Source organism: Myodes glareolus, chromosome 8 (genome assembly GCF_982192425.1).
Source record: "Myodes glareolus chromosome 8, mMyoGla1.1, whole genome shotgun sequence".
NCBI lineage: Eukaryota > Metazoa > Chordata > Mammalia > Rodentia > Cricetidae > Myodes > Myodes glareolus.
Window position 1 is genome coordinate 1,041,417 of NC_142033.1, and position 12,610 is coordinate 1,054,026.

A 12,610-nucleotide genomic window follows, 5' to 3' on the forward strand; every position below is an offset into this window, starting at 1 on the left:
AAAGGAATCCAGGGCAGGCAGTTGCAGAAAAGGCCTGGAAGACTGAAGATCTCTCAGGCAGGACCAAAACGAGGTCTGTAATCTCGCCCCCACTCCCAAAGGCCGCCCTGGGCGGATCTGCTGGGTGTGCTCGTCTGTTCCAAGAGAGGAACGAATTGTTTGCTTGCTCCAGTTCAGAGAAGGTGGGCGACGGATTCCAGAGTCGGTCGTTCATTACGTGCCTGTGAAGTAACTTGGCTCCAAGTCTCCGCCCTCCTGAAGTCATCCTGCACACGCAGCCTCAATGACTTCGTAACCAGTTCATCGGGAATGCACCGCTACCCTCCGGCCACCAGGGGGCGCGTCTTCGTTATGGCGCATGCGCTTTCCTGGCTGCAGGAGGAGGCCTTTGCTCTTTGCTGTGTCTTCCGCCTCAGTTAAGCTTCCGGCGCGAAGGTCACGGACAAGATGGTGCCCCCAGTTCAGGTCTCTCCGCTCATCAAGGTGAACCCACTTTACCGTCGCGCATGGTGCTCAGAGCCCTTGAATGCCCCTTACCACTACCCCGACTTAGCATCGCCCACCCTCGAGACTGCTGGTTGTGGTCTCAAGGCAGTCCCGGACCTGGTGACCCCTGCAACTTCCTGCCCTCTGCCCCTCTACCCGTGCTCCTCCATCTCCGATCCCCTCGTTCTTCTACTCTAACGTCTTTTTTTCTGCAGCTCGGCCGGTACTCAGCCCTGGTCCTCGGCATGGCCTACGGCGCCAAGCGCTATAGTGAGTGCGGGATTCGGGGTGTGTGGGATTGCTGGGCCTGCAGCTCCCGGGGAGGGAGACGATGCTTGGGCCACAGGGGAGGAGGTGGGAGGGAACAGCTATCGGGAGATTCTGGAGTCGGCTTTTTAGGGAAGAAGTTAATTCCTTCCGCTCCCTAGGTTACCTGAAGCCCCGGGCAGAGGAGGAGAGGAGGGTGGCCGCGGAGGAAAAGAAGAGACTAGATGAACTGAAACGGATTGAAAGAGAACGGGCAGAAGGTATGGCTTTTAGCCCCACCCCCACGCCCAGGTTTTCTGGAAGTAGCTGCTGTCCTCCTTGGAGCCTAGCGGAATGTGCAGGCCGTGCTGCAGCATTGCCTTCAGAGAGGCTGTTGATGAACAGTCTCTCTGACCCTCTCTGTTGACTTCCTGTAGATTCCAGTCAGGTGGAGTGGGCGTTGGGCACCTGGGATGCAAGGGATGGTTTTAGTGTCAAAAGTGAGGTTCTTTTGGAATTAGATTCTGGATGTTTTATAAATGCAATCCTGAAGTCCTCGCAGGAGACCCGAGTGTGTATAACGTGTGACACTGTCTCTTCTCGATTTTCAGCCCAAGATGACAGCATACTCAAGTGAAGCGCCAGTGAGTTTGCCTTTCTTAAGTCGCTGAGGATGAATAAAGCTCTGTCGTGTGATGCTTCGGCTTCCTCCCTTTACTGCCTTGGTTGTTTGCTTCTAAGTGGCGACCGGCTCTGCAGTTGTTTCCTAGGTTTTCATGGGGGAGAGGGCGGTTTCAAAGGAATTTGTGATCATTGCCTGACATGGATACAAAGTGCAGCTTGGGAGGGTGCAGAGGTAAGGCCAAGCTGGGCTCCAAGGATATAGAGTGGCTTAGCTGCCTGGATGCAGCTCACTCTGCTCTGCTCTGAGCTCGACTGTTTTTGTCAGCAGCTCAGGCCCTGTACAAGGCTGGTGGGGGTTGATGCCTTCCCAGTAACATGGGTCTTGTGCCACCCAACTCGTAATTTCCCCTGGATCTTGAAAGGTGACCCTCCATCCGAACCCTGGGCTCCTGTATCCTGTATCCTGGCCACTAGTTCTTTTCAACTTGACACAAACTAGTCACTTGGGAAAAGGGAACCCCTATCGAGGAATTGTCTAGCAAACTGGCTCATGGTTATATCTGTGGGGTATTTTCTTAATTGGTGGTTGGTATGGGAGTGTCCAGCCCGCTGTGGGTGGTACCATTCCTGAGCAGATGGTCTTGACTGTGTAAGAAAGCAAGCTGGAGCAAGCCAGTAAGCAGCACCCTTCCATGGTTTCTGCCTCTGCTCCTGCTTGAGTTCCCGTCCTGATAGTCCATCCTCCATGATGGACTGTGATGGAGATATGTAAACCAAAAAAGCCCTTATTCCCCAAGTTGTTCTTGGTCATGGTTATTACAGCAACCCAAAGCAAACCAGAAGTGTTACTGCTCCCTCAGTTTTATGCCTTGCACAAGTTTCATAGGTTTAGAGCTTTATTTTTTTATTTTAAAGTGAGTCGAGAGAAGCAGCATATGTGTACTTGAAAGCCCTGTATTTGGTATTAGAGGTTGAGTGAAAAGCTGCTTCCCGCATCCACTCCCCCGAAATGGTATCCCACTATCTGGTACTCTGAGGATTAAATTTGCCACCTCTTCCCAGTGCTGAAGGCAATCTGCTAGATATATTCTCTTCCCGGGAATGGGAAAACAAATTCGCTGGGATCCCATGGGTTTGTTCTCTGTCAGATAGTGCATGTCTAAAAGCCTAGTCTTGTGAAGTTGCACTGAACTTACACCTCAGCTTTGCCTCTCAGGCTTCCCTGCCCGGTCAACAGCTGCAGTGTTTATAGCAGACAGCTGCTGGCTGCTTCCTTCAGGAGGATCCCACCCTTTGGGCCACTTCCATTGGATCTCAGCTCTGCTCACAGCCTTGACCCGCAGAGCTCTCAATGGATCAAATATGATGTGCCATCAAGTGATGTCAATATGTGTAAAACTGGCAGGTTATCTTCTCTGTTCTGACTTCCTGGGCAGAAGCCTTTGCTAAAGCAGATGTAACTGAATGCCTATATGCACACATATGTACAAGAATAGAGCTCTCTCTGACTTAAGGCAATTCATAAATCCTTTGTAAAGCTCTTTGTGGGAACTTCATCAAACCAGGTAAATATGGGCTACACCATTTAACATTTATAATTGGCTTTAATTTGAAAAAAAAACCTTTACAATTTGAAAATATTCAGTTACATTTGATCTTTTTTTTTCCTTCTGCTTCCTAATGTCTTAGCCAAACTGCAGAGTCTGTCTCCAGTGGGTGAGTGGCAGGAGGGAGGGCCCAGAAGCCACTAGATGGGTTTTACAGGATACAGCAGGTCGAGGACTTGGGTGCTGGACCGCCATTGCAAATTTCTGTGCCCACTGCAAGAGAAGATACACTGAGTGGTCTCTTTGTCTGCCCTGTACCTGGTGTCCTCTAATAGCCCCAGTAGGTTCTCCTGCAGGGGTTAAACTAGATCTGAGGCCAACCCAAGCCGATTATGCTGAGCCTTCCTTAGTACCTGAGCCTCTCCGGTCACTGTGCCCTGATTACTTTCAGCCCTGACCTCCCATGACCCAGAAGCTTTAGCCATGGAGAACCCCAGGTCCAGGGTAAACAAACCCTGGAGAAGATAAGATAATATCACTGGGTTTCTGATCTGGGGTGCAGTGGGTTGTTCAACTGAGTCACATGAAACAGGTTAGCACTGTGCCAATTTAACTCTTGCTTAGCTCACTGATCTAGCCTTTGTGTTGCGTCTAATTCAGCTTTGCTCTTTTGATTCTGAGGATAGCTTTGGGGGATTACAGGCATGTGCTACCACACTTGGGAAGGAACAACTACTTATTGAAACAAAAGAGCTGATAGGAGTTCAGTGAGCTCACTTCTCATGTATAGGAATATAGCATTCCTGTCTCAGTGAGAGAACATTCCGGTCTGATCTGTTATCTACACGGCATGAACAGCTATGCCCCTTGAAGGACAGGACAAGATGAATGGGCATTCTTTGGCTCCAGGGCCTCAGCCTCAGCTGCTGGGCTATATGAATTAGCCTCCCTTTCTGACTGCTTGGTGATTTTCTGCATGTTACAGCATTGACTCAGGGGTTGACCCTGAGCCCACCCCAGTCCTCTGTGGGCCCAGACCTTTCTTGGCTGCTGTTCTGCCTTCTTCCTTCTTCTCTTCCTCTAGGGCCTTGACTTTGGCCTCATACTCATCAGCCAGCGCTTTCCACTCCTTCCTGTTATTCTGCAGCCGGTCATACATGGGCAGGATCTCTTCATGAAAGCGAGAAAATTCCTAGAGGGAACTGAGAAGTCACTGTGCTGTCCCCCTGCTCCTGGAGGGCTCAGATAGTAACGCTTCAAAGACCTCAGGCTTCCCTGCCGCCAAAGTCAATGGACCGAGGGTGCACTCATATCTGTGGCATGTTTTATTTTAAAAGTCATAAGGACAGTGAAGTGAGGCCCCACACTCCCTGGCACCATGCTAGTAGTGACTACTACTGGTCCCCAGGTCACATGATCTGTGGCTGCTACAGGCCCACCTTGGTTCCCCACCCTCAGGCTATCAAGTAGAGTTGATCAGCATAGGAAAGAACCACTGAAGTCTTCCCTTTCCAGATAATCCCCAAGGAGGAGGAGGACTAGGAGCCTGTGTGAGAGGGAGCTGTTGGGTGTAAGTACTTCTGATACAGAACTAGCAGGATGAGCATCCCAAGAATAGAGAATGTCAGCTGCAGGAGGGCTGGAAGCTTCAACAAGTCCTGCATCTGCTTTCAGGTGATGTAGATGGACCGAGGAAGATGGTGGGGCCTCCAGGGACCCCCTCTTCCTGCTTGCCTGGCTGCTTAGGGTTGACTTCACTTGGAATCACAGTGTCTGTCTTGCAATGTGGGGTCTGTTACCACTGAGAACAACCAGAATGGGTAGAGCTGGGGTGTCATGTGCACCCACACAAGGACACTGTAGTCAGGCCTATCTTTCAAGTCTCTCCAAGTTCCTGCCTCGTCCTTCAATCAATAGCAGAACTCAAACCTTGGCAGTACATTGATCAGATAGTGGGAACACGGCTGCTGTCGTGTTCTTCAGGTTGTATTGGGGTGTGCCAGCGGAGACAAACTCAGGCTCACCTCCACGTTTTCAAATAAGCAAGTTGCAGTCATTTTCCTGAAGACAGTGTGCCCATTGTGAGTAAAGTAACTCTCTGAGGCAGGGGTCTTTAAAGTGAGACCTCAGGGTGAGTAAGGACCTTCTAGGGATGCACTTGGTGCTTCTGAAGGACATTCACAAATTTTGGGACAGATCATTGACTGGGCAGGTTGAGATGGGTGTTGTGATAGGGTAGATGGACAAGTGTAGTTGTACATCAGACCTTATCAGATAAAGGTGGAGACCACACAAATGTTCCTGCAAGACCACAGCTGGGTCCAGCCAATTCCCTACCCGTTCTTGGCCAGTCCACCCCAGGCCACATAGAACACCTCTGCTGCGCACCTTGTACACGAAAGTACATACAAAGTCGATGAAGCCAACTTGCAGCTTGGGGAGCTCAGCTGCTTTGTTCCGGTCCATCATGGGCTTGTGGAGGAAACATAGGTAGATGAAATGGATGCTGCTCCTCCCTACGAGACTTTGTTAGCTGGCAAAGGCCTCTTTCATGCCGAGTCTGAACCTTGCCTAAAGCCTGCTCCAGTCAGTTTTTCACATTAGTAAGAATAATAAAGCCTTCGCCTCCCATATCCCCAAGTGGTCAAAGCAAACCTATGTAGTTTCTAGTTCATATGTGGATAGATACCATCCCTGGTGTTAGCTGTGGGCCTACCTCTAACTGTAATGGCCTCATTGTCTGTCTTGCCATGGAGTACCGCCTCTACTCCTCCCCTTTTCCCCAGGGTTGCCCTTCTCAGAGTTGCCATCCCTGGACTGCCCTGCCTACTGTACATACTGTGCAGCTGCATGGGCTCTGAAGACTCTTGCTTGTGGGCTGCAACCTGGATATCCCAATTTTTCATTTCTGTTCTACAAGATGCCATATTACCCCTGCTTGCACCAATGACCCCTCAAATCAAGGTTAAGACTCCAGGACCTTAAATTCCTGGGGTCTGGAGTACTACCAAGTGTTCTAATTCACCTGTCAAGATGGAAGATTCTGGAAGCAACACTCACAATGGGCTGTTGATCTAAGACTGTCCTTTCCAAGTCCCCTTGTTCCCAGAACTCAGCAGCCACCAGAAGAGCAACCTGAACACACACAAAGGTTATAGTGGGGTTCTATGTTCAGGAACAGCAGGCCCTCCCCCTTGAAGCTCTGCAGGCAACGTCCATATGGTGCCTCTCACGGCTGTACCCAGAAATTACTTCTAAAATCAACACCATTCCCCGGTAGCTCCCTAGGTGAAGACCCAGGACGGCCTCTGAAGGCTATTCTGAATCCAGATGGGCATCAGTCCTGACCTTGCTCTGGACTTCCCAGGGCTTGGTGATAGCAGACAGGTCACATGCAGTCATCATCATGGCCCTGTGGACAGACAGAGCAGACTACATGTCCTAAGAACAGAGAGAACATTTTCTCAGCATCTCTGAGAGTTCTGGGAAGGTGCTGGGCCTGAGTCACCACCTTGTAGGCAGAGAAGGGAACTGAGGATGAAGCAAGAGATGGCCAAGGGTCCTAACGGAGGCTCTCTGATTCTGAATTCTATGCTGGTGTCTGTGAATCTCGGGACAGATTGAGCCAGTGCTTTTGTTCAATTTTGAGAGAACTACTCTTGTTTTGGAGTCTCCTATCCCTGGGGTTAGGGAGGTCTGCAGGGCTAACTGACCAACAATAGACCTATCACTTACATGACTATCTCCTTTCGTGTTGTCTCTAGGGATAAGTACTCAACCCAACTCTTCTTGTCTTCATAGTTCTTGGACTCATCCACAATCTTCTGGAACATTGTTCTTTTCCTGGTCCCAAAAGGAGGGGGGAAGAGGTGACAGAGTGGTCATTGCTGTCTATGTCGGCTGAGGGCTCCACCCAGACTCCTGCCCCAATGCATTCTTACTTGAAGTAGAGGGCCAGGTCAGTGGCGATGATGGCAATGTCCATGAGGTGGATCACATGCTCGTGCTGCCGCCGGTTCAGGTTCTGGTAGATGTTCAAGCTCTGTGGGGACCACCAGATGGTGTCGGGTTGTGGTAGGTGTTGCCTGGGGTACCCTTGGTTTTGACTCTCAGGGCCTACTCTGTCTACTCCCCTCACTCTAACCTGGCCTTTGTTTACATGATCCCAGATCAATACTGACCCCAGATCAATCTTATGGCTACGTCTCCAAGCAAGGATAGACATCCTTGTCCTCCTTTGGTGTCTGTCCTCTTCCTGGGAGTGTCCTGGGTCAGATATCTTTGTCCATTTCCATGATCTGTTGTACCTACTAGTGGCCATTCCTGGCAACTGCCCCTTGAAAGCAACTCTACCTGCTGTGGGAACATCTCTAGATAGGAGCCTGTCCCATATCACCTCACACTGGTAAACCCACACTTCCCAGGGTCTCCTGCCTGTCTGCCACAGCCCAAAGGAAGACATATCACCAAATCAGGAACAAACCTCCTCTGCCAACAGAAACTTCCCAAATTCCAGATGGTGCCGTTCTAGAATTGAGGAGCCGTGTAACTTGGCTAGAGGATTCTGGGATCTGTTGCATATTTTGTTTAAAAAGAAGACACAACAAAAACAATGTTAGAAGGCAGTCTGGGATGAGGTCTGACCCACCTGGCACTTTACCTTCAAGGTGGCCCCTCTCAGTACTGATTGCCAGATTGCAAAGACTAACCCTAAGGGAGCTTGATTTATGGTTTACCATGCCCACCATGAGCCTGCCCTCCCACAGCCTACTTCATCTGGTACAGGTTGTTGGTGCCACGATGGTCGATGTCGTGGCACAGGCCAGCAGTAACCATGGCAAAGGCCTCCAGGTCTGTGTAATAGCTCTTCAGTTTGCCTGTCTGTGGGGAGAAGTCCAGTTCTGGGTCCTGCCACTGACCCAACTCTTTGACTCCAGAAAGCAGAGGTTTAAGGGACTGTGGGGCTAGCCCAAGCCCATTCTTTTGCCCACCCAGGTTCCCTCCACCCATTTCCAGGACTGGACAAGAACAATGGGTATCCTTGGACCTGAAGGTAGCTATCTGTGGTCTTTGCCTCAGCCCCATGAGTCATCTCACCCCATCCCATTTACATACATACCATGAGTAGTGTAAACATGGTCTGGGCTACATTGAACCCATGGCGCCAGTTATGGTAGGTGATTCTCCGGTAGGCTTTGCTGACAGAGAACAGGAACCGCACCAGGACCTGGGGGAACAGAGGACATGTAGGCTCTGGAAGTCACACATGAGTCACACAACAACAACACCATGTGAGAATCCACCCAAGCCTCCCAGACTGCTTGCTGTGGAGCTGGTCATACCCATTTTTCTACTTCCATCTTGTTGGCCTCAGAGCCCTTGCTCCTTGTTCCTTTTAGCCCCTTCCTGTTTGAGAAGGGCTCTCATGCAGTAGAGCTAAGAATAGCTCCAGCCATTATAAATTTGATACCTCTATCTCCTTGGCCCAGACCCACAGTGGGAAGAGGACCCTTGGGATGTGGGATACTTTGAGAAACAAAACAAACAGAAACATCTGTTGAATGGGTCAGATATGTGGTCTATGAGCAGGAAGGTGGAGCACCTGGACATTTTCTTCAAGAAAGAATGCAGGCTAAGGGAACACACTAATATTTCCATTATGATAGTTAGGGTCAAATAATTATTTGGAAATATTTTTATTCTGGTACTGTTTTTAAAATAATTTTTCTGTTTTATTTTACTTAAAATTTAGTAAAAAAAAATCCTTTCTGAAACACCAGCCTGTCACTCTTGTTTTCTGGGGAGCATGAGAGATTATTTATTCTTCATGTGGGCTATGGGGACACAGGTGTGGAGGTTGGATGCATGACAGAGTGAGAAGCCCTGGGAGGGAGGAGAATGGAGGGCTCTGAGCTGGAATAAGCTTCCCTTCCTCCCAGTGGTGATCCCTGAGGGCTCTCCTGTAGGCAAACCTAAAGGATGCTATGCGCATTCTATTCTAGTGAGCAGCTGCTGCAATTCCCTCAGGATCCTATGTTGCCACAATAAAAATGTTGTTTGGAACACCTAATAAACCATCCATCCATCCATCTGTCCATCCATCCATCCATCCATCTATCCATCCATCCATCCATCCATCTATCACTCCATCCATCCGTCTGTCCGTCTGTCCGTCCATCCATCCAATCCCTTATTCTAGGCATATTTGCTGTATTTCACCGGTTCTGTGATGGACATGTCTGCCACCAACACTGTCCGTGGGACCCATGGACCACCCCCCTCCACCACATGCCCTTCACCTATTCAGGGAGCTGTAACCACTAACCACTCCCCCCACCTCCTCTTATCTCCCACCTCCTGGGGAATCTGGAACTTGCGGACTACACCCAGCTCATAGTACATCTGGATGCCACATTTGACTAGCTCCAGCTCGGTGCACTCCAGATCGGAGAAGTGGAACTCATAGATGTCAAACTGGGTAGGCCCTGGGAGTTCTTCCTTCTGTAAGATAGATTGTGGGCTGAGGGAAGCAGGTCTACCACACCCCCAATGGTTCTTAACCTTTTTTTTAAATTGATTTTTATTGAGCTCTACATTTTTCTCTGCTCCACTCCCTACCTCTCCCCTCCCCTTCAACCCTATCCCAAGGTCCCCATGCTCCCATTTTACTCAGGAGATCTTGTTTTTTTCTATTTCCCATGTAGATTAGATCCATGTATGTCTCTCTTAGGGTCCTCATTGCTTAACCTTTCTTTTTTTTCTGAACCTTTGTCCAGGAAGACACTCAGGTATCTCTGCTGATGTCTGCCTTCCAGTTACTCAAATTTATAGCTAGACCACTCACATTGCCCCAACCCATCCTATTGCACTGTTTCCACCTGCCAGGTGACTGGCCTGCGAGACGCTTGACTGACTTGGTAGCACTGATGTTGGAAAAGCAAACATAAAGATATGTACACAAAAAGTTATAGAGGCACATACATAGATTCAGACCCACCCATCTGGACACATGGGAACATATGTGCACACTCACGGTGCACAGAGTCATTGGTACTCAGAACACGTTGAATGCATCAATATGCTCCAAAATTATTCAGTAAAACAAACATCTCTGGTGATTCAGGTAAATCACACAGGTGACAGAAAAAGGTAGGTGTCCCATAACTGTTAAGTTATGCACACACATGCACGAATACAGACGTGCACACAGAAGTATATAAATACATGAACACAGATATATCTAAACTAGGGGATGTAGCCCCTGGTTACTCCTGTAGGGAGGTAGCACAGATAGACACTTGACCCAAATTGTGCCTGCACAAGCTAAAACATGTATGGTTTTGGGAAACACAGAGGAGGCAGGAAGGCAGACAGAGACATTCAGCAGGGCAGGTATCAAGTAGACTCCAGCTGGACACTCTCAGAGTCAATACTGTCACCTCTGTTGGGAAGTGTTGACATTCCTACACAGGTAACACTAACGTCACAAGAGGATGCCGTGTGTGCCAGGGCTCCCTCCTGCCACTCATGAGAGCAGCTTGTGTCCACTGGAAGCAGGTTCTCACCAAGATTTTCCCCAGCTCATCCTCCTCACAGTCAGCAGGCTCTTTCCCCAGGCGATCCCTTGTTGGCTAACAGAGAGTGACAGGTGAGTTGTGGGACTGAGTGATAGTGTCACTTCACCCTATACGCCAGAGTGACAGCATCACCCGCACCCCATGCGATAGGCTGACAGTATCACCCTTACCCCAGGAATGACAGAGTGACAGTAACCCCTTCATTCCACAAATGTCACATAGAGAACTCATTACCATTCCCCCACAAGGGACAGGACGATAGTATTACCTTTACCCTATGACTATAAAAAAGTGGCTGTCAATCTTCACGTCATGTGACAGGATGGCAGTATCATTCCCATCCATAAGTGTGTCAGTGGCGGTGTCACCTTTACCCGTGTGACAGTGGCAACATCACCTTCACCCAGGAAATGTACCAGAATGATGGTGTGCCGTCATGGAACATGTTGAACACACGGCTCCTGTTCATTGAAGGACAGCGGTCTCCTTGTGCTCAGACACCCTCAATTCCAGGCATAAGTGATCAGTTCCGGGAACCCTAACTTTCCTTCCTGTGCTGTCCTTAGTGACACACACGAATTACAGATGGAATAATGATGGGCTAGGCAGGCTCTGGTCACCCCTGCTCACTGCTTAGGATGAGACACAGGGAGTGTCTGGGTTGTACAGTGTGTATGCAGTATTAGAGTTAGACATAGCCTGGGTCCCAAAGACATGCCGTTATCAAAGATCTCCCTTCCTTCCCAGAGGGGCCCCATAGAACGCCAGGCACATTACCAAGATTGCCTGGATTTCGTCTTTGTCGCACCGCACATGGTACAGGACCATGTCCTGGGCGATGTCCTTACGGTTCTCCAGCTTGTTCATCTTGTCGTAGGTGTCGGTATTCAGCACTGACCATCCCAGGAACTGTGTCAGAGACTGGAGGGAGACAACAGTGTCCCCCATGAGCAAGTCACCCTGGTGAATGCTTTCCGTGTTCTACACCTGTGACTCAGTGGCCAGTTTCCCACACTGCTGCGGCACAGTGGATGCCTCTGAATGAGGTCTCCAGAGATAGAACTTCGGGAAACTATCCTTGTCCCTTCTCTCGGACTCAGTGCTAAGCAGGGTCCAGATGTGTGCGGAGAGGGGCAATGCTCATTGATGCCCCATAACATCATAGATGGACACCTTTGTCCATGTATGGTACTGGATATTTACCTCCATGAGAACTTCATCTTGGTCATCGAAAGGCTTCCCGTCTTTCCTGTTGTAGAAGGTCGCTACCCCCACTATCTCCTCCTTCTTGTTGACAATGGGCATGGAGAGAACGTTCTTTATCACCCACCCAGAATCATCCAGGGCCCCCTGCTGCAGGGATCAGAGAGAGAAAGGCTGTTTCAAGTGTGGTCTGGTAAGGCTTGGTGCCTGGGGTGGTGGTGGTAGACCTCGGTTTCTCTGCTCTCAGAGCGTGAATACTTTCTCTTCACTCTTACTTGTCTGTGAATTTATGTTCATAGGCTTTGTGTCGTCGTTTTATGGGCTGGAGGAAGCTATTTTCCCACCGTAGCAAATGTCAAGGGCACATGAGTACTTAGTCTCCGCCAGTACTTCTTAGAAGCCTTGCTCTTAAAGCTCTTACTAATTGCTCAACAAATGAACCCACATTTCCACTTTACATTGAACTTTGAACATTATATAGTTGGTGTATTATGTCTTCCAATGTGAAATAAGGACAGTATGTTTTGACCTGTTCTTACAAGAGGCTGTTGTGACAAGCATGTTCCTACTAACATGACCTCCCTCAGGAAAGTGCTATGTGGCCCTGGTCATGTTTACCCAAACCCCGGATAAAGACAGGGAGAGCAGAGAAACTCTAAACCCTTCCTAGGCCCAGGCCAGAGAAGTTCGCCAGACCAGGTTCAACCAAGCGGATACCAAAGAAAATTCAGCTGAGTCCTGCCAGGGTTGAGTGAGCCCAAAGATTAGCTGACTTCTCTTGAACAACTGAGCCCAGATGAACCCAGTGAAGCTAAACTAAGTCCAGACTAGACCAGATGAGACCAGACAGAATCTACTTAGCCCAGATAAGCTTTCTTGAGTCCAGTCAAGATCAGTTGAGATCAGATCAGGTCACCTGAGACTAAG

The 12,610-nt window shown here is 49.3% G+C and overlaps 2 protein-coding genes across 2 annotated transcripts in view; one reads left to right on the forward strand and one right to left on the reverse strand.

Moving 5' to 3' along the window:
- Window positions 1-324: 324 nt before the first annotated feature.
- On the forward strand, window positions 325-1,449 carry Atp5me (ATP synthase membrane subunit e). Its single transcript, XM_048447037.3, has 4 exons — window positions 325-483; window positions 702-756; window positions 915-1,013; window positions 1,344-1,449. The coding sequence occupies exons 1-4, from the start codon at window positions 448-450 to the stop codon at window positions 1,367-1,369; spliced, it is 216 nt and encodes a 71-aa protein (XP_048302994.1). The 5' UTR covers window positions 325-447; the 3' UTR covers window positions 1,370-1,449.
- Window positions 1,450-2,940: 1,491 nt separating this feature from the next.
- Window positions 2,941-12,610, reverse strand: part of Pde6b (phosphodiesterase 6B) — a 45,259-nt gene continuing 35,589 nt past the window's right edge. Inside the window, exons 9-22 of the mRNA XM_048447038.3 lie at window positions 11,684-11,833; window positions 11,258-11,401; window positions 10,469-10,534; window positions 9,258-9,404; window positions 8,023-8,130; window positions 7,675-7,784; window positions 7,387-7,474; window positions 6,845-6,945; window positions 6,639-6,746; window positions 6,252-6,315; window positions 5,964-6,038; window positions 5,292-5,375; window positions 3,942-4,095; window positions 2,941-3,176 (exon numbers count right to left, since the gene is read on the reverse strand). Of these exons, the coding sequence (XP_048302995.1) occupies window positions 3,115-3,176; window positions 3,942-4,095; window positions 5,292-5,375; window positions 5,964-6,038; window positions 6,252-6,315; window positions 6,639-6,746; window positions 6,845-6,945; window positions 7,387-7,474; window positions 7,675-7,784; window positions 8,023-8,130; window positions 9,258-9,404; window positions 10,469-10,534; window positions 11,258-11,401; window positions 11,684-11,833 (1,461 nt within the window). The 3' untranslated portion in view covers window positions 2,941-3,114. The remainder of the gene's footprint in view (window positions 3,177-3,941; window positions 4,096-5,291; window positions 5,376-5,963; window positions 6,039-6,251; window positions 6,316-6,638; window positions 6,747-6,844; window positions 6,946-7,386; window positions 7,475-7,674; window positions 7,785-8,022; window positions 8,131-9,257; window positions 9,405-10,468; window positions 10,535-11,257; window positions 11,402-11,683; window positions 11,834-12,610) is intronic.

Bases quoted from the DNA above. Each gene is read 5' to 3' on its own strand.
- Atp5me (XM_048447037.3), top strand. From the start codon at position 448: ATGGTGCCCCCAGTTCAGGTCTCTCCGCTCATCAAG. The intron at 484-701 runs GTGAACCCACTT...TTTTTTCTGCAG, and splicing joins AGGTCTCTCCGCTCATCAAG to CTCGGCCGGTACTCAGCCCT. The intron at 1,014-1,343 runs GTATGGCTTTTA...CTCGATTTTCAG, and splicing joins TGAAAGAGAACGGGCAGAAG to CCCAAGATGACAGCATACTC.